Genomic DNA, 20,393 nt, shown 5'->3' with positions numbered 1-20,393 from the left:
CCTAATTCCAACACAGGACTATTATTAAAGCAAGTCTATGCCACTGCACTGTCCTCACAGAAGTTGTCAGGACTGTGTCTCTATGATACGTCATTAAACCAGAGAGCAGCACCATCGTTATGGTTCATCTACAGTGGGAAGCACATAGTCTTCCACAGAGCACTGCACCCATATGCTTGTTTATTGGTAGCAGGCCCAGGCTCTGGGTTGCTGATTATACAGTAAGCACCTGCCCATGGCAGATCTGGCTCAGGGCAGACTTCCTGTTACAGCGCCGCAGCTCCCTGAAATGAGATTTATGCAAACTGGCTAAAAGCTGTGATGTCACAGCGCACTGATAGACCCAAGGGCTATCTCCCTTCTACAGACATTTGATAAAATCAGGAACTTCACATACAACTCGGGAAGAAGTTCACCTCAGAACCTATTAGAGCAAAATATGAAAACTTGTTAGGGTCCTTCTCCTATCCTGAGGTCCATCACTGCAAAGGGACTCCACAGAGTCCGAGGATCTCACTTTTTTCTATATTTTTTTCTTTTTTCCTTTTTTTTTTTTTTTGTTTCATGTGATTTTTCAAGTCAGTTATTCTGGATGTTTGAAAACTGAATTAAGAAAAATTCACTGAGAAGTTGGCTGAATGTTGCAAGCTTGCAAAATGGAAGGATTTCCCCTCATTCCCCCTGTGAGTATATGGGGTTTATTCCTAATACGGATCATGGGGCTCAGCAGCATAAAGCAAAGTAAACCAGGTTTTATTATTTGAGAATATCTCTGTTTTGGTCTGCATTTGTAATGCCAGGAAGTTGGGCTTAGGTCAATATATAAAGCTAGTGACAACATTGCAATGAATGGGAAATTAACATTTCCTCCCTAAACTTGTATCTGATTTTGATCTCCATTTGTTTTCACAGATTAAGTGTATGGTATTTTTGTACAGTATGTGTATAGCAAGTCAGTAAATTTTTTTCTCAGTGCCGGCTTTGTGATACAAGGCCGAGTCTTTCTTCAGGTTGTAATTCTTAATCTGGAGTCTCTGCCATAATTTATGTATTTAACTGTCTACCAATCTGTCAGAGAAGAGCTGCTGAATGGTGATTTTATGTATTGCAGATTTTAGGACTCTGTGTTCTTTGCAATGATGGCATTTTAGTTTCTAACTTCAGTTTCTCTTGAACTGAATTCTCTTGAATTCACCTGCTATGAAAAAGCAGTTGGTGAATGAGGGAAAAACCCACAGCACCTAATTGGGTCTTTCAAAGTTTTCTCTAAGATACAAATTTTTCTGTATGCTTATGAGGCTTGCTTATATCTTTTCTTTAACTCTGAAGCATTGTTAAACTGCTGTAATTTATCGTACGGTTACTTCGGAAATCATTATTTATGAAGAACGTAATGTCACTAACCTGTTGTTCAGAAACAAACCTTAATGGGAAATCTCTAAGCAGAATGGGTAAAAGAGGCACTAACTAGATTTATTAAGTTTGTAGAAGCCGAAGAGATGTCAGATAAGGTGTTTTACTTGGCTTTTTATGTGGTAAATGACTTATGGTAGTTGCTATATGTGTTCAGAAAACAGAAAGAGACAATGCAGATGCAAGAGTCCTTTCAGCAAAACTTGTATCAAGTTTTCTTTTTGCCTTGTCCCATCTAATGAAAGCTAAAGATATGTTTCCTTATCTTCCACTCAGAAAGATGGCCTTTTGAATTCCTTTCATATTTGGTATCCATGTTGACTGAAAAAACACGTCTTCTTTTTGGGAAACTCTTTATTCTAGCAGTTCATCATCAGTGCCCCTGAAATCCCTTAATTACCCAAAGGATGCGAAGACCCTAAAAATCTTTTTCTTTTTTCTTAAGTACACTGCGTTGCCCCGTGGATTTACTGTAAATCCGTCAGGACAAAAATCTGAAAAGAAACTGAGAAAATGAAAAAACTACACAGAGATTTCTCTGTTGTTGGGCTTAAAAAAACCCTAAAAGAAACCCAAACCTTGTCCTCAACTACCCCAGAAACCAGCATTTCCATTTAAAAAAAATATATTATTGTTAATGTTCTGTCCACTCATTCAACCACAGCCAAGTTTTCTGGACTCTTTTCTTCATTATTGAATTCCAGTGCATACATTGAATAACTGGAGTGAAAATCTAAAACATTCTGGCCCATATTCTAATTTGTGTTGCAGTTAATATTCTGACTGAACTCTGCACAGATGAATGATACAACAGGCAGTGAAAATGCAATTACGTCTTACAGGAGCACTTGACACGGCAATTTGGGTTTTATTTTTGTGATTAAAATGTCCAAAAATTAATAATTTTGTGTTTTGTACTTTCAAAATTGTTTTAAGTGCACTTTGAGCACTGCCAGTTAGAGCCCCACATGGCATCGTTATAAATGTCTGTGCCTCCTGGGACTTTTTCAGAGGGGAGACATAAGCCTGTTTGTAGACAGGGGTTTCTGTGAAGCAATAACTTCCCTCCTCTGCCCCTCCCCTTTCAGTTGAGGGTGGGTCAGTAACTGCCTTCCTCTTGACTATGCTAAGAAACTCTTACCCTCCATTTGGAAAACGCTGCTCAAATGATTTAGGAGTACTGCATCTTTTCCTGAAGGTTAGGAATTTCGTATGGAAAAGTTCTGCAAACTGGGCCCATGTCTTACAGTGCATGATAGAATCTGTGCTAAATAGGGCAAATATTTGTGCTAAAAGGGCAAACAATTAAGTCAAACACCTTTGCCTAAACAGAGCCCCAGTTATATGTGAATCCCTAAGTAGACACCTGTAGAAATCACAGCTTTGAATGGAAGTATATTTGTATGAGAGCAAAAATGCCCCACAGCAGCACCTGTTCCACATAACTGCATTGCCAGCAAAGTCCAATGAAGCTGGCCCAATGAGTGATCACAGAATCATAGAATGGTTTGGGTTGGAAAGGACCTTAAAGATCATCTAGTTCCAGCCCCCCTGCCATGGGCAGGGACACCTCCCACTAGACCAAGTTGCTCAAAGCCCCATCCAGTCTGGTCTTGAACGCTTCCAGGGAAGGGGCCTCAACAACTTGTTGAGGTGTCTCACCACCCTTAGAATAAATAGTTCTACTCATCTTTTCTAAAATAGTTATACTGTAATTTTTTTCCAAGGAAATATGGTTAATCTTGGCCTTAAAACTTGTCTCAGCAGCACATCATTGGAAACTGTGTGGCGTATTTCTGAATCACATGCCAGTGAACAGTTATGTCAGAAAAACAAAAAATAAGATCAGCATTTAGTGAATTTACAATCACCTGGAATCATCTGACAAAGCCTTGGTGAATAACAAGAAATTTCAAATTGCTAGTCAGTTGAGTCCCCTGTGTCTCTCTTAACCAATGCCAACTAAGCTTTCTCCAAGTAGATTTGTGGCTTTTCCTTTGATTTTCAGGGCAAAGAAGGAAGATGGAGACAAGTCTCCATTTATCAAAGTCCGTGACAGATAAAGTATGGTTTGTTGACCTCTTGCTTGAGGTTGGAATATTGTTTTAGATAGTGTACTGCACCTTATGGCATGTAGGAAAGGAGATATCAATTCAGACCAGAGCCATGAGTTGCTAACAAAGCTTTCTGTCACTCTTTTACATGAAAACAATTTTTAGAACAAATGGCCATTGACACCAGTTAAATATTAAATTATAACATAAGCCATTCTTTGCTTTTTGTCAGGGGAAACAAAACAGTTCAGTGTCATGGAAGTGCTATTAGTAAGTAAGATGATGAAATGGGTGTGTGGGTGGGGAGGTTCCAGAGAAGGACGGGGCAAGTGGGTAAAGATTGGTGCAAGAGGCAACAGCAGCACATGGTGAAATCTGTTCTCTCTAAATAGAGAAAAATCTTCTAATAAATTTAAAAAAAAACACAGAGATTAAAAACAGGTTCTTGGAAATAGTTTCTCTAATGAATAGAGGAAAATAACCCACCTTCCTATAGGATGAGGACAATCAGAAAGAATCCATGCTGTACTGTCTCTGACCACCGTCTGATTAAGCTTATGATACCTAAACTTTTAAATATTTAATATACACCTTCCCATATTAGTTACCGTACCCTTGAAGATCAGACACCAAGATGGAAGTGGTGCCAGTTCTAGTCCTTTGTGGGCATTAATAGGTCGAGATTGCACGAGTTAACACGGATATACATGAAAACATTTTACCAAATGGATCACTGAGCAGAAAACAAATTCAAGGAAGAAAATTCTCACAATCCATAATAAAAAGATTTTAAGTCCCAGAGTTTCAAAAAAGAGTATGTAAAAAACCAGTGATCTATGTAAAAGCAGACTGCTTTTCAGGTGTTGAGTATTTGCAACTCACTCTGCAGTCAGTCAGGTCTGTAAATACTAAGGGAATCACTTTTTTAAGAGTCTATTTAACACACTTTCCTTTAGATCTGGTCATTGAATATACATCTGAACTTGTAAAACAAGCTTTTGAATGGTAGAAATAATTCATTCTCAGTTCTCAGACTGTGAGACACTATTGCCTGTTACAGCATATTGAACTGAAATGGGGGAGTTTGGAAAATCTTAGGGAAGAAGAGAAAACAAAGGAAGAACATAACTAGGAAAAGTCAAATGTTCTTTGTTCATCTCCTTTGGGACTGATGTTTGGTCTTTCTGCCAAGCTATATTTCTGTAAAGATATAAGTGATAGAGCTTTCCTTGTAGCAGTGGAAATTTTATACATAGCAAATTAAGCCTAGATTGACAGGACGCCGATTTCTTTGGAAATTTGTTTATTTTTGGTTAAATATTTATCAGAACTAGAAGTTTTGATGCATTTAGATATGGAAAATTTTTATCATTTCAGGCAGTTTCTAGTATTTTAGTTGAAAGGAAACAAAGACTTTTCTTTCAAATTATATAAATTTATGACTTTTTTAACCTCCATTTCTCCCAACTAGTATGATGTGCATTTTCCATTTGGATGTTGAGGCCTCTCCTTTCACAGAAAATGAATGCTTTTCTTTGAGTTATGACAAACTAACAATTCTGAATATGAAGGCAAAAACTTCATACATTCTTCAGGTTGACATGATTTAACAGGAAACATGTATTTATGGAAAGGAAATGGGGGAGTTGGGTGAATTAATTTGCAAAGATAATGAAAAGTAGAAATTCCATTCAGAACTTTATCCTCAAGAAAGCAAAACATAGTCTCATTACTTTTTCTTGTCAGAGATCAGAGGTCTAAGGAATGGGAATGAGTGAATGCATATAACCAGACACGACTAGAGAGAAAACAAAGAAAATATGTAGGGGAAAACCAGAAGCATCACAGAGAATCCATGCCATACTGTCTCCTTTGACTACCTGTCTGAAATCTGGAAAATAGGTTATACTTCCCATTAAATCTCTGTGTAGATGGAGGGCAATTCTATTGGAATCACATTGATTTGGAAAGGGAGGCTGCACCTACGCCCTCTGGAAATCAGAAATGAGTCCCTTCACTGGTATCCCTGCTGTAGCCACAATTAAATTATTATTTGCTTCTTTTGCTTAGTCTTTCCCTTAGGTTGTCTTTATTGTGGGTTATCGTTTTCTCAAGATTTTCCCAAAAGAATTATGCACCACCCCAGATCATATTGGGAGCTGACAGACAGTTAATAGATTTGCTCCTGAGGCTCTGAATATTCCATGGATGTGATGCCCAGTTAGTATGTATTGTGGAAGTCATAACATTTTAGGCAATCTTACCAGTCCATTTCAATACGATATGCTACTACAGCACACAGCTGCTACTAAGGTCCAAAGTAATTTCTAAAAGTATTTTCCATTCTTTTCTGTTCTAACATCTTAATCCTCTGGGAATAAGTCTCTCTCTTTCTTGATCTAATTTCTTCAATGTCACCATAGAAATCACATCCCTAGATGTCATTAACAGAAGAAAAATGTTTCCATTAGTACCTCCTAGAAATAATTTCCTTTCAGAGCAAACAGCAAGAAGGTGTTCTACATTGCTGCTGACTCTGTTAGAATTTGTTCAGATTGGAAGAAAATATTGTAATGAACTTAACTGGACAAAAGTTTAGCAAAGCCCTGTGAAGGACACTGCCCTGCTCTAACTCTTCTTTCTGGAAAAAGACAAAACCAAACATTAAATGTAGCAACAGAATTATGCACAACTAATAATAAACAGACCACTTTTATTGAAACAACATAAGGCATTAAACCGCATTAACAGTGGAGTACTGGGAGTGGGAAAGAAGACAAGTGGCAAAGTTGCCCTATGTCATCTTGTTTTAAGAAGACAGAGAGGACTTTAACTCTACAGCTAAGCATCCAATAGGTCACAACTCAGTATCTGCCCTGCATTTGGACTTTTTAATTCTTCTCTGTGCGTACCCAACAGCCCTGTGCAGCTGATTTGCACCAGCAAACATTTACAGTTCATTGTGGACAAAAACTGAGAAAGAAAATGTTTTTATGCGCTCTGTCAATGTCATTACCCTCATACAAACTGCCACCATTTAGTGGGACCTCCTAGAACCACTCAGAAAAACATGCTTAGGCAAGACAAATTTCTGCTTTCTCTTTTGTGTACCAGAGGAATAATAATAAAAAATGTCTGTCGCTACCAAAGAAAAGGTTTTCCTGGTGTGCTGGTGTGATAGCATCTTGGCTTGGGCCTGATGTCCAAGATAGCTCTCTAAGTAGTATCTGCAGAAGACTGGAGGGCGGGATATCAGTAACTTGTGTAATACCACAGGACAAGTTCTGCTACATAGTCTGGGTCTAAGGAGACGGATTAATCTTTTTTTTTTTTTTTGGCAAACCAGTGTTTGGAGTCAAGCATTTTATTCCTGCTGATTCAATAAGAACTTGAAGCTTCCCTCTTCTTTCCCTAAGCAATATAAAATGTGTTGGCATCTCCTCTTCACTAACTATTTGAATAATTTTTAAGAGATTTGTGTAAGCTTACAGTTCTAAAAATTCCTCTTCTCTTTACAGCCCTCTGAAGATATGGTACCCTATGAGTCAGACCTCTACCGACAGCCCCATGACTATTACCAATATCTCAACAGTGATGGAGAAAGTCATGGTGGTAAGTAAAAATATATCTCCTTGGAGCATAAAGTCTCATGGGATACCACAGGAAAGAGATTTAGGACTTTCAGGAAAAGAACATGTTGCTGTGATCTACAATGTATAAGCACATACTTTCTAATCAGAAACCAACGATATTTTATTCTGCTTAATGGCACTGTTCCAACCCAGAAACTGCAACACGGTTTCTCTGAAAGAGAATTTTAGAAGGCACTGAATGATGCAGGGAGCTTCCAGGACATTCAGTGTATTGCCAGGAAGATGGGATCTCATGATCTCTCCTTTATTATCTTCACTGTGTTTTTACTTTCCTCTGCAGATGAAAAGCACTCTGCTTGTTTCAGAACTCTTTGAGGACATGGATTTGCAATATTGTATTTCTTTTCTTGTGTTCCCATCTCCAATTCCTGTTTGACTTAGGTCCTAAAAACTCTATTTATGCCTTCATTTTAGCTACGCTTCTTTGGTATTTGGCCCTTTTCAAGTCCATATATTTCTCTCTTTCTTTTGATCTCTTTTGCATGCTGCCACACCTGGCTTTAACTTTCACTCTTCCTCCAGTACACCCAAGTACTTCCTTGTAGCTGTTTGTATGTAAAACTAGCTCAATATAAAAATACTGTATGATTATTTATTGCTTCAATTTATGTATGTGATTTCAAAGTTTGGTGTCTTTATATTTTCATGTATCTGGGCACTGGACTGTAAATCAATGCAGAGGGGAGGGTCTTGCTTTGTGAATTTTGTCTCCTGTGCAATACAGTGGTCCAGCAACACCACCCTGGAAATATCAGAGTCAATATTGACTCAGGAAGGAAAAGCACCGTTCTACTGTATCACTCGTGGCAGTCCCTTCAGATCCTGGAGTTTCCCTAAAAGACTCCCACTGATATAGCAACTAGACCCATCACTGCTTAATTTAAGACATCTAACAACTTCACATAGTACTGTTTTATCTGTGGCAACAAAAGCTACCTTAAGGGACAGCAAGTTACAGAATAGGATTGTTCTGGGCATTTAACTGAAAAAGAGTCCTACCCAAATTTGTTCTCTACATTGCATTCAAGAAACGCCTATGATATTCTTAACACCCACAGACAAAGAATTAATTCAGTTTTTATAAGTTATCTCATGGCATCTGTCAAGTCACATTAATCAAACCCAGCAAATTCCACGTGGAAATTCAGGGTTTTTACATCATAACCTATACCTGTTTACACACCCATAAAATGAGGATAACATTTATTATCTCAAAAGGCAATTGTGGCAATTAAACAATAAATATAGAAGATGCCATGTAGGAAAACACACTGGGAAATAATTTTTCTGTCATTAAATCTAGGTTACCTCAAGCAACATCCCTTTATCTTTCATAATCTTATCATTCCATCTGGTTTACTGCCCATTTTTCTGTTGGAAGGCTGTTCCTAAGCTACACTGCTCAGATCATTAAAATTTTTTACTCATCATAATGAACACAACAAAAGGTCAAGCCACCAATGTGGTTTATGGCCTAACAGTACCTAAACACCCACTTTGAACAGAAATTTGTCTCTTCCTAAACCTGTGTTGCACTTGTCCTAAAGACCCCAAAAAACATTGTTTAATGTTGTAATTCCTACAGTAAGTGGTTATGGAAGAGGCAACTTAATCCCAGCCTGCACATTTCAATCAAATTTTTATTTATGAAATCACCTGTAATGTAATTGGTTCTGTCTAAATATCTAATATGCCCTATGCCTTCCTGAATTGTTCAGAGTCCAAAAGAGCAACGAGCAATCAAAGAATACAAAACGGAGTGAAAAACACAAATTAACACATGTTGCTTCTTTCCTATAAACATGACAAACCCAACTTTGGCTTTTGTTTTGTTAACATGACAAAACTGGTGGGTCTTGAGAAGAGCCGTGCAGAAGAGCAGGAAAGGGACATCATAAACTACTGTAAGAAATATGGACTAAGTGTTCAGAACAATGTGGATAAAAGCACAATGATTGAAAAATGACTGGGAAAATGAATAAATAAGGCGCTGCAGTGATAGCACTGAAGCAAAAGAGCTGAGAACCTGATTAGATAAGAAAAAAGAAGAAATAAGTAGGCAGAATTGTAAGAGAAGAGTTCAGCTTGGGGTACGATGAGATCACTGGCAATATATAAAAAATAATTTTGCAGGCCTACTCAATAACACTATGAACCTCAAAGAAAAGCTACCAGATAAAGTAAATAAATACTACAAGACAGAATAATACTTCTGACTTTGCTAATAAGGGACCGCTAAAGAAATAGAAAGTCTTGCTCACGTGTCAGACTACCTCTCTCTCATTGCTAGAAAATTAATTTTGTGAAAGGGAGATGGCAATAGCTTAATCTGTAAATCTGTCGCACATAGATTACTGACACTTTTCTAGAATATCATGCTGAAGGCAACCCTTACTTTATGTTTATGTGAGCAGGCAGTAAAGTGCACACAATAAGCAAACACTAAATATAACAAGCAAAAACATACCAGAAAAATATCCATATTTTTGAAGCTACTTCAGGTGATCATGTATTTGTCCATCACCCTACCCTGAGTTTGTATGCTAGTAAGTCTGTAAATGTAATACAGCATGTTTTGTAACACTAATGCAATCTTAGTAATTACAAAATGCCACTGCAGCTTTGTCTCTAAGTTATTACTAAACAGTATTGGTTTAGTAAAAATCACCTTTTGTATGAAACTGAATGCTGACCCTTGTTCACTTTGTTTCTAGCCTCAGGGAACTTATTAGATTTCATGATTTGGGATTTTATTTTCACCATATGACTATTTAAGAAACTCGGCTTTGATTCTGTTAGGATTTTAACTCACATAGAAGTAGAGGAAATTCCAAACATGTGAACCTTTGTCTCAAATGCTATATGGCAAATCGAAAGAACTCCAAACTTCATTAAAAAATCCCCTTCAAAGCCATTCTCATGATTTGCTGGGGCCTGACTCATAGATTTTCGAACATTTGGCATTATTAAAATCATGACGTTTATAAAGTGAGAGCTAATGAGTTCCTACTGTGACTATAGGTAAGACTGCTGCACTGCATAGGAGCACAGCATTTCACTCAACAGAAAAGTGATTCTGTAGGGAGTCAAGATATCCATTTTCCAGTGTCCTTCAATATTTGTCTCATTTCCTCTATGGGTTTTTTCTTGACTTGTTTTTTTCAGATGAGCGAAACGCAGTGGGAACATATAAGCTGTGCAATGCAGCACTGTGTAAGAAACCCTCTCCTAGTTCAAAATGAGTTGGAAAAACTGTACAGCACAGAGCAGAACCACTCCGAGACACTAGCTCAGACCTCACAAGAACAGCCATGTCAACACAGTCATCTCAGAGCAGGCAGAGTGCTGTGCTGACAGAGCTGTCACGTTTCCGGTTCATTTGCTGGCTCATGAATTTCTCATGGTTTTGCACTGTGTAATGCAGATTTAGCCTGTTACTCCACTTGATAATAAATACTTTTCTTAAGCCTATTTCATATTCTAATTGCTGGTTCTAACGTTATTCATCTATTAAAACAGGAGCAAAGAGATTTACATTGGTCAGAAGATGACTGAGAAATTTCAGTTATGTTTTCTCACTTGCAGAGTGAGAATCTACCTCCATGGTGAATATTAACACAATACCTTTAGGTCCACTACTGCTTCCCAACAGGCTAACATCCTCTCCGTCATGGGAGGGAGCTCAGAATTCATGATTGTCCTTCCTCTAACCTCTCACTACATACAAGACCAAAACAAACATGATCTCCATGTCTCTATAAGAGAGAATTTTTTTCACATCCTCTTTCACTTCACATGAAATTTCTCATAATGACTCCATTGTGTAGCTATACCTTGGCTTTTAATGACATTTTCCTTTACCCAAAGAATAGACACTTTCCATTTCTAGAATTTTTCTCTTCTTTCTTTTTTCTTCCTTCCACCTTTACATTTTTGAGAAAAGAACAGAATTGCTATGCGTTACTGACATAACACTAACAAAGAACATAGAAGTAAATAGCTACTCATAACCCTAACTGCAGACGCAGATATTTAAAATTCTTTAATATTTTCACGTGCAATAACTTAGCCAAGATGGTTAAGTGCAGGGGGGCTTGTGGAGACAGACTTTGGAGTTTCTCTTTTAATGCAACTAAAACAATATTGGTTTTCCTAAGTATCACTGTGAAATTATAGATAATTTAGAAAGAAATAAGGTCTTTTCCTCCTGTCACAACGTGAATATTTGGACATAAGTTTGTGTTGAAGTAATTTCTGACATAGATTTATTTTGTAACAAATTAGTATTATGTGGTCACTGTAAGTCCCTAAATGCTGTGCTATTAGTACTATTCTGTTGTAGTATTTTTACAGCAGCACCTAATTCCATAAGAAAGGAATTCAGTAACAACTAAGCTAAATATTACATAATGATCAACATGAATATGCCGAAATAGTGTTCCATAGGTTAATTTATTTGCCAAGAAACAGTTTAAAAGAACAGTTCTGGAGGCAGCAGGAACTTTGTCATAGGCTCCAAACTGAGCTCCAGACTGCTGATAAAAAAATAGTGAAGAAGAATCAAAAGTAAACTACTCGGGGCATGCACAAATACTCATGCATATGCATGTTGGAAACGTACTGTCTTCTCTCTTGACCACCATAGTTACTACTAGTAAGACATTCCAGAGCTGAAGACCTGCTGTTGACAGCCTCACAGTTTTGTCTGGGCTTTGTCATCCTCACAATTATGCATTGATCTCATATGCTGTAGCAGATTATCAAAACCAAGGGGTCTTTGAGAATATACATTGCCATCTGACAGAGGACTTTCTGCACATGGAGCAGAGCCAGATCATTCTAAGGAACAAGGGCACAGATTACTCCTGCAATGTATTCTCAACATTTTATTATACAGGGCTGCCCATGGTATAAGGGGCCTCAATAGTTGGCTCCACTTAGAGAAACCTGAGAGAGAAACCTGAACTAATTTAGTCCAGAAAAAGTGTGAGTTAGTGGTCTTCCAACTAAACAAAAAAGTTTCTGATTGAAAATGCCCACAGTCTCCTACCAGGACACAAGTTTTGATGACCTGTGGATTCAAACTAACACAGACTTTGCCATTTCCTGGGCTGGGGTAGATGTGAATGTAAAAGTACCTGCACCCATGAAAACTACTTTTTTACCAGAGAAAACAATTTTTTTCTCTAACACCGCAACATGAAAAAGTGCTGCTGCATAGCCCACAGAAAGCTGTATACAACAAAGCAAAGAAATTACAAAGTAATGCAGCAGCTCCCTGGCTACTTTTATAAGCACCTTTCCTTCCCTTTCACATGGAGTGACATGGTTTATCCATGAATCAGAAAAGCAGGAAGGACAAAAATGTAGCACTGGTGTGGTAAATGGTCTGATAGAGCCTCCAGATAAATTCCTACAGACCTGAGCCATAACAGCAGCTAAAAGAGCTTATAACTTCTCAGGTACGATTATGTTTGGTATAAACTTATCACTGGGTTCCCTCTAAAGGAGGCCACATTCAAAGTCACTATCCCAGATTTCAAATCCTCCAAGAGATTAGACCTAATTGTTTGAAACGTAAGAGAGGAAAGATGAGATAGAAGCCGAGAGAAAGAATGAAACTGGTATTTAGGAAAAAATATTCACAGCACATTAGTATCCAGATAATATCATAGGCAATAACATCATATTTCAGAATGAGACAATTGCTCCTCTATAAATTCAGTACAACTACGCTTGGAACAACATGTTCAGTTCTGTCTGTCACATTATTGGAAGGATGTCAACAGCTGGGAGGGAGTGTGGAGAAGTGCACAAATATGATTAGGAGGGTGAAAATGCTGATTTATTTTGAAAGACTGAGAGCTAAATACATGCAGCCGGGTTAAGTGATAATTAGGAGTATATTGTAAGGATACATGACAGCAACCTGAAAATGTGTGAAGGGTAGTACGGAAATTATAATAATACAAGAGAAGAAAGCTCAGAATAGTAAGATATAAATTAGAATTGTTACATTGAATATCATAAAGAAATTTTGGCCACAGATAAAATGATGCAGGAGAAGTTAAACTGTGAAAGATTAGTTCCCAGCTCAATTAGAGTGGAGGATGTGATGTTGACTTTCATTTTAAAAACAGGGTGCACACAAATACATGCACAATTATGCATGCAGCTACTGTATATAAGAGAGAAATAGAATTTGCGATGCTTCACATTTCCTCTAGCAGATTTTAAATTTTGAGCAGCAGATACGAAATTCTAAAACTTCTGGAGGCTTTTACTGAAAAAAGCAGAAATCTAAACCTGAGAATTATATGGAATTCAATTTCAAAAGTAAATAAATCGGGAAACAGTATAGTGGTTATGTAAGTACTTTTTTATGTTTTTGAAAAAATCTGTATTATCGCAGAAATGTACTAAAGAGATAAAAAAGGTAGAGAAAGAGTCTGCATCAGAATTTCGCCTCACTGTAAACAGTGTACATAAGACTGCCGCAACAGTTAATCCTTTTATTCTCTAGTATTGGTACTGAAAAATGCGTGAAATACCAACACATGATTACAAGAAATATCTGGGAAAGTGCCCTACCTTTTCTGCAGCATTCCTGACATTTTGGTAGCAATTTAAAATGAAGACTGAGGATAATTGCAGAATGATCTGTAAATTTTCTCCAACTCCTTATTTCCATGCCATGAGGAAAAGTATAATGAGAATGTTACAATATGTAAATCAGTAGAATTTTCTCCCTGAGGAATGAAAATGTAAGATTGTTACGGTCTCTTTTGCGAAATGTGCCAGCATTAATGTCTTTTGCATCTTGTGCAAAATTATCATTGCAATACACCTCTCCATCTCAAAGAGTATTCTCCTAATTAAAGTGGCCTAAGTATTAATTTCCAGCCACAGGCATTTATGAGATTAGGAAAAGAAAGTTTACAGGGACCTATATAGATTGCCACCAGAGACAGACAGGTCAACAGGGATGGTGTGGAGAGGGCAGAAAGGACAGTGACAGGAGTAGGAACCAATGAAAGACAGGTAAATGCCACATTTCTTAATCTTGTAATGACAGACAATCTGTTTTTATTTTCCTTAGATCATTACTGGGAATATCATCCACACCACATGCACAGTGAGTTTGAGACCTTTGGAGACAATCACTTCACAGAACTGCAGAGTGTACAGCCTCCCCAGCTGCAGCAGTTGTACAGGCACATGGAGATTGAACAAATGCATGTCTTGGATTCTGCAATCCCAACCCCACACATCGGACTCAACCATCAGGTATAGTTACCAACCTTTACTCATAATTTAAGATGATAGTTAAGGGTAAGGAAAATACTGCATCAGGGAACGCATACTCTTACATGAAAGAGATTGCTGAAATGAATTATACAAGTTCTTACTGAAGAAGCACTTGATATAAAACTTAATTCTCAGGACAGTGTGGTTTAAGCATTCTTTTTATCTGGATGATGAGACTTTGATGTTCCTCGAACTGTGCCTAAAAAGATAATTGCATTTTGTGGAGGTTTTTGAAATTTCATAATTTTGTTTAATTTGGAATGAAAATCAACTGGTTTGAAATCCTGCAGAGGAAATGGACCTGAGAAGCCATGCATTGTCACAGCAAGGGTATCCATGACTACTGGAAGTATTCTGAGCCTCAAAGTAGTAGGAAAGTTTTAAATATTTCCAAGCAACCCTGACAATTTTACATGACCCACAGAAGAAATGCTAACAAAGATAAGTCATTGGTAATTTTACCACAGTGAAACAGGCTGAGGAGAACCTACTTGTGCTTTTACCTGAAAGTAAATAAGCCATGAGCCTAAACACACTGTCTTGTCTCTGCTCAGATTTTACATGAAGCCAGACATCTCCCTGTAAAAAAAGATACTGCATTGTACAGTAGTACCAAAGTGCCAATGAATTTTCACTAAAGCTGAAATTATAAGGGGTTCCATGGCACGGCAAAGACACGAAGCAAAGTGGGTGTGGCAATCACTTTTAACTCTTGATCCTACAAGAATATGTCCAAAGTCATTACTGGGAGCAATAAGAAAGCTGGGTGATCTTGTGCTAAGGAGTTTCCCCAGGCGAGCAATGTTCAGCTACGTACAATGTGTTGAACACAAGACGGAGTAGGACGGAGGTCAGAGAAAGAAGTGTTTGCCGATTACAGTGCTGAATATAATGGTGCCATTGCTGAAGTTTTGTGAGAGAAACTATATGCATGGAGTTGTCATTTTGTGTTTCTTTGTTCAAAGCAAACTGAAATTGTATACAAATACTGCATTAATTGAAAACAAAGAAGTTAAAAAAAAAAGAGTGAATAAGTTAACACTGTCAACAGGAAACTAACTGACTGAAAGCCATCAAACTTCTCACCTACTACTCAGAAAAAAAAATCAGGAATAGAATATAAGATGTAGATACAAACAAAGAATTAGGAACAGAAACTTACAAATATAAAAAATGCTTAATGGAACAGCAGTCTGTGGGAAGCTTCAAGTCATTTCAGTTGCTCACTGCAACTGCTTGTACATAATGACCGACCACTGTCTCCAACCAAGGGCAAAGAATAAAAATTAGCCCCATTATGGATGTCTTTGGAAGTACCACCAAAAAACAATCTTTCATTTCAGGATGAAAGGCAGAGAATTAATTTTGTTGCAACTTTTGATAAAGAGCACTGTGCTCTCTCTGCTCCACCCTACGCCAAGCTGCAGAAGACAGTACGTAGAATTCACGACTACCCCCCTCTTCCTTACCAGCTGGGGATCTTTGGCTTTTTACTTTAACCTACAGTAGTTCATGCAAGTGGCACTCAGCATGCTCTGAGGTTCAGACGCTGGTGTGTCTCAGCTACAGTCCTAGGCAACACATACTATTATTCAAGCTATTTTCAAAGAAACAGAAGCAGGAAGCAAGCTTTAATCCTCTGCTGAATTTGCACCAATTATTTGGTGGTCTCACCAAATAATAAATTAAGAAAAGAATAGTCCTTCTGAAGGGAGAATGAAAGAAAATGTTGGAAAACTGTGAAGAGCTTTAGAAAGAAGAATATAGAAAGTAGCTAGCAGCTTCTTAAGCCTTCTCTCTCCAGAACTCTCTGAGTAAACTGGTTCTTTCAAACACTCTAGCAGGTCCTCTGCGACTCTGTGTAACATAATTGTGTGACACTGTATGTATTGATCTACGCTGAGTTTCAGGCATAAAGGAAGTGTAGGCAAAAATACAGCAGATAGGGAAAGTGGGGACTGTGTGGGGGAAGCTTACTCAACTCCCCAGGTTGGTTCTGCAACTCCCTTCGCTTGTGAGACACCATTCCCCCTGCCTCCTCCACAGCCCTCTCGCATTGTCCCTCTCCAGCCCCAGAGGAGCAGTTTCCTTACTCCCACTTCATCCCCCAACACACTCCAGGTTTCCACAACCTTTTTCTCTGCAGGGGCGCCAATCTCTGTTTCCCTCCCCTGTAAAACATTGTCCCACCTTCTCATTCCCCTTCCCCCACGGCAGAGTCTCTCCCTTCCTTCCTACCCGTGAGGCCACAGCTCTCTTAACTGTAAAAAGCAAAAGGTGACCCTGTGGTGAGGGCTGAAGTTTCGCTCTTGGGGATCTGACAGGAAGCTTACACACACTCTTACCCAATCCTGGCCTTCCTGCCAGATCGCCTCCAGCCAATCTGCCAACTCATTAACCGCCAGCTGCTGCACCCCAAAACCAGGCCTTTGCACACTCCTTATTGGGACATTTTAAGCTGGTACAAAACTCATCTGAAAAGCACCACGCAGCAAAGCCTGACATGGGGTGGGTGGTGTGACTCATGAAGTCACCAACTCCCCGCTTCAGTGCCTACGGTCCCCTGGGAAGGGAATCAGGCTCAAGACATACTTTCTTGGTGGAGGGAAGAGCAATTCAAAAGTAGCTCACCTTCCAGGACTATCGATCTGTCCCGTTTCATGAAAACCACATTCTGTATGCTGCTGTGTTTGGGAGATATTGGCTGAGTCTTTTTAATGTAGGAATTGAGTTCTTCCACACTGCCCCTCAGATTGATCTGTTTCTCATTCTTAAATAAGAAGCTGCAATAATTCATGGCAACTGGTCATAATCCCTAACAAACCAGACTGCAACTGAGAATTTACAGAGCTGAGGTATATTCCACACTGCTCCTGACAAGACCTCTATATAAGGGCAAGAGAATTTAGCACAAAAAATGGCTTGCTAGCTTTGCAGATGAGAAATCCCCATTAATGGGGAATTTTCAGATAGCCACTTAGGAAAAGAGAATGTGAGACAATATGATATATGTTCTATCTTAGCGCTAAAGCTGTTCCCCTCCTCATGGGGGAAATTCAGGACAGGAAGCTGACAGACCTATGTAATCCCTTCTCTAAGAGTTGGATGCAGTCCTGTAGGGATTCAGTGCTGTCAGATGGTACTATGCCTGAAAAAGGAAGAGCACCACAGAGCCAAAGCCAGTCAAAGCAGCCATGCTAGGACAGAACTGTTTAGCTCTTTCAAATTTAAGAGAGTAGCTCCAGAAGGTCTGAGTCCAAGAAAAAGTTGTTCTCAAAGGCAGTTTTACACAGGGGACAGGCAACAGGGATCAGAAACTCATTAGGACGAATGCTAGCATTGGAGAGGTATGGGAGAAGAGGAGCAATATCACTTACATAGAATATAACATATGGGAAAGTTCTGATTTTTACGATCTTATTCCACCTTCCCTCTTGTAAAGATGCAGCTTTGTACATGTGTATGTGTTGCCTGTTAGCTGGAAGTGTTTCTTAATTGCATAGTATTTATTATAAATGTCAACAACTATGTCATTCAGTATCACCCTAAACAAACTCATATACCTCTTACTTTCTCCTGCCTTTTCTCTGTAACTCTCTCCACAACATTTCCTTATTTGATCTCCATGCCCCACTCTCTATCACTACCACCTCCCTCTACTACTCTTTTCTCCCAAAGGTGTCCTATTTGCCCCGGATGTGCCTACAGTACTCCTCTCCACCACAGCCCAGTTCTGATGAGGAGGACATAGAGAGGCAGAGCCCCCCATTGGAGGTATCAGATGGGGAGACTGATGGTGTGGATCCTGGGCCTGGAATTATGCATGGAGAAACAGGTCAGTGAAGACAAAGGGAATTCATCAAGCTATGTGCTGAGCAGTTGTTACATTACCATGATGATAACAATAAAACTGTAGAACTACTGTGCTAGTATTTTATCCCACTGACAAAGCTTCACTTTCCCTGACTCCTTGCACTCTCCTGTCATCTGCATCTTTTATGACTATAACTGTGTCTCTATCTCAAATCTTGTTTCTTCACATACTCCCACTTCATCCTTCTGCCTTGCCTATTCAGGTTTCCTGAACGGAAATGGCTTTTGCCATTTCTACTCCAATTTCCATTAACAGATGGGAAAACCAAGGCAAGAGGTTGTAGAGAGATGGGGGCTGACCTCTTCTCCCTGGTGACAAGTGATAGAACGAGAGGAAACGGGTTCAAGTTATGTCAGGGGAGGTTTAGATTGGATATTAGAAACATTTTTTCACTGAAAGGGTTATTAAACATTGGAATAGGCTGCCCAGGGAGGTGGTGGATTCACCATCCCTGGAGGTGTTTAAAAAAAGGGTAGATGGGGCACTTAGGGACATGGTTTAGAAGTGGCTTTTGTCAGGGTAGGTTAAAGGTTGGACTCGATGATCTTAGAGGTCCCTTCCAACCTCAGCAATTCTATGATTCTATGATTCTATTCTAAGAAGGTCAAGGAACTGATTTAAAAAAATATTTAGCTCTGTTTGCTCAGTACCTGAAAGTCAGGTTCTGCATAACCTGCCCAAATCAGCTTCAGATTAGTTTCAAGTTAGCAATGTTTGTCAGTTAGCTTCAAATTAGCAAATTAATGTCAAAACAAGGGTTGGGCCTTTGGAATTCCTTATTCTTGTTTTTTCTTCTTGGTATCAATGCACATTATGTTCTCACAGTGTTAACACTGTCTATTGTTACAAAAGTTGCAAACTGAAGAAGTTACTTGACTGACAAGCTACCCAAAACAGTTATATGAATTATATATACTCTGCTGTTTCACTAGGAACTACACACTGATCCTAATGCTCCACTGCTTTTCTTCTCTGACTCTCACACAGGCAGCAAGAAAAAGATACGTCTGTATCAGTTCCTTCTGGACCTTCTTCGCAATGGAGACATGAAGGACAGCATCTGGTGGGTGGACAAGGAAAAAGGTACTTTCCAGTTCTCCTCCAAACACAAAGAAGCATTGGCACATCGCTGGGGTGTCCAGAAAGGCAATCGCAAGAAAATGACCTACCAGAAGATGGCACGGGCTTTGAGAAACTACGGCAAGACAGGGGAGGTCAAGAAAGTCAAGAAGAAGCTGACCTACCAGTTTAGTGGAGAGGTGATGGGAAGGGGGGTCACTGATAGGAAGCATTATCCTCACTGAGGCCATGGGACCCTAAGCAAGAAAAATATTAAGACCTCCTGGCTGGATACCAGCAGAGGAGATGGACGCATCTTTCTCTTTGCTTCCTGTGCCCCCTTCTCTGCCTTTAAACGGCCTTTACCGTCAGATGTTTCTGGTACGAATTCCCTTCTTCAGCATCTGAGAATCCTAAATGTGACAGAATTCTTTGCTTCCATCCTACAAGTTGGACAGAGTTGGGAAATTTAAACAATGTACAAATACATTATTGTCAGGAAAGATTTTTTTGATTGTATTGTAATTAAAGAATACACCTGATGAAGTTTTGCCTTCAAAGGTGGTGCTGTGTCATTCACAGTGACACTGTATTAGCTTACAGCTTTCAAACTAGCATTAATACAGGCTCTGCCGCAGCTCTCAAAGCTAGAGAGAAGTTTGCAGATCTTGGAATGATACTCGTTCTTTTAAACAGTAATAACATGTACATATTTAATAAAATTTGATATAATGAAGTTCTGGTGTTTGCATAATAAATGATTACTTCACAAACAAATCTCATGTGCATTCAGTTATGTAGATACAGCTCATGTGTGGTACCTGAACAAAACACACCCTGGGTTATATGGCCTTATCCATCTGTCACTACTTTTTAGTTTACTGAGAAACAATCATCTCTGCTGTCAAACTAAGTAACAAAGATAATAGGTGAGATACAATACTGTGAAAGAGACTACAGTACTGAAGTCAATTTTAGAATACATATATATATATATGTCATTACTTTTTCCTGTGCAAATGAAGCCCTGAC

General features: G+C 38.8%; 1 protein-coding gene across 1 annotated transcript; it reads left to right on the top strand.

Annotated features, from left to right (window-relative positions):
- The first annotated feature begins 358 nt into the window (after nucleotides 1-358).
- Nucleotides 359-20,138, top strand: SPI1 (Spi-1 proto-oncogene). The gene is made up of 5 exons (XM_054200901.1): nucleotides 359-683; nucleotides 6,986-7,079; nucleotides 14,220-14,407; nucleotides 18,107-18,263; nucleotides 19,290-20,138. The coding sequence occupies exons 1-5, from the start codon at nucleotides 639-641 to the stop codon at nucleotides 19,604-19,606; spliced, it is 801 nt and encodes a 266-aa protein (XP_054056876.1). The 5' UTR covers nucleotides 359-638; the 3' UTR covers nucleotides 19,607-20,138.
- The last annotated feature ends 255 nt before the right edge of the window (nucleotides 20,139-20,393 follow it).

The sequence above is a fragment of the Rissa tridactyla genome, chromosome 4 (genome assembly GCF_028500815.1).
Source record: "Rissa tridactyla isolate bRisTri1 chromosome 4, bRisTri1.patW.cur.20221130, whole genome shotgun sequence".
Classification (NCBI taxonomy): domain Eukaryota; kingdom Metazoa; phylum Chordata; class Aves; order Charadriiformes; family Laridae; genus Rissa; species Rissa tridactyla.
The sequence above is the reverse complement of the archived record's forward strand: the minus strand, read 5'-3'. Positions and strand labels throughout refer to the sequence as shown.

What these genes read in the sequence shown, in the direction of transcription:
- SPI1 (XM_054200901.1), top strand. Translation starts at nt 639, where the DNA reads ATGTTGCAAGCTTGCAAAATGGAAGGATTTCCCCTCATTCCCCCT. An exon ending in ACATCGGACTCAACCATCAG is followed by an intron (nt 14,408 to 18,106) that starts GTATAGTTACCA and finishes TTTCTCCCAAAG; the next exon opens with GTGTCCTATTTGCCCCGGAT. An exon ending in AATTATGCATGGAGAAACAG is followed by an intron (nt 18,264 to 19,289) that starts GTCAGTGAAGAC and finishes ACTCTCACACAG; the next exon opens with GCAGCAAGAAAAAGATACGT.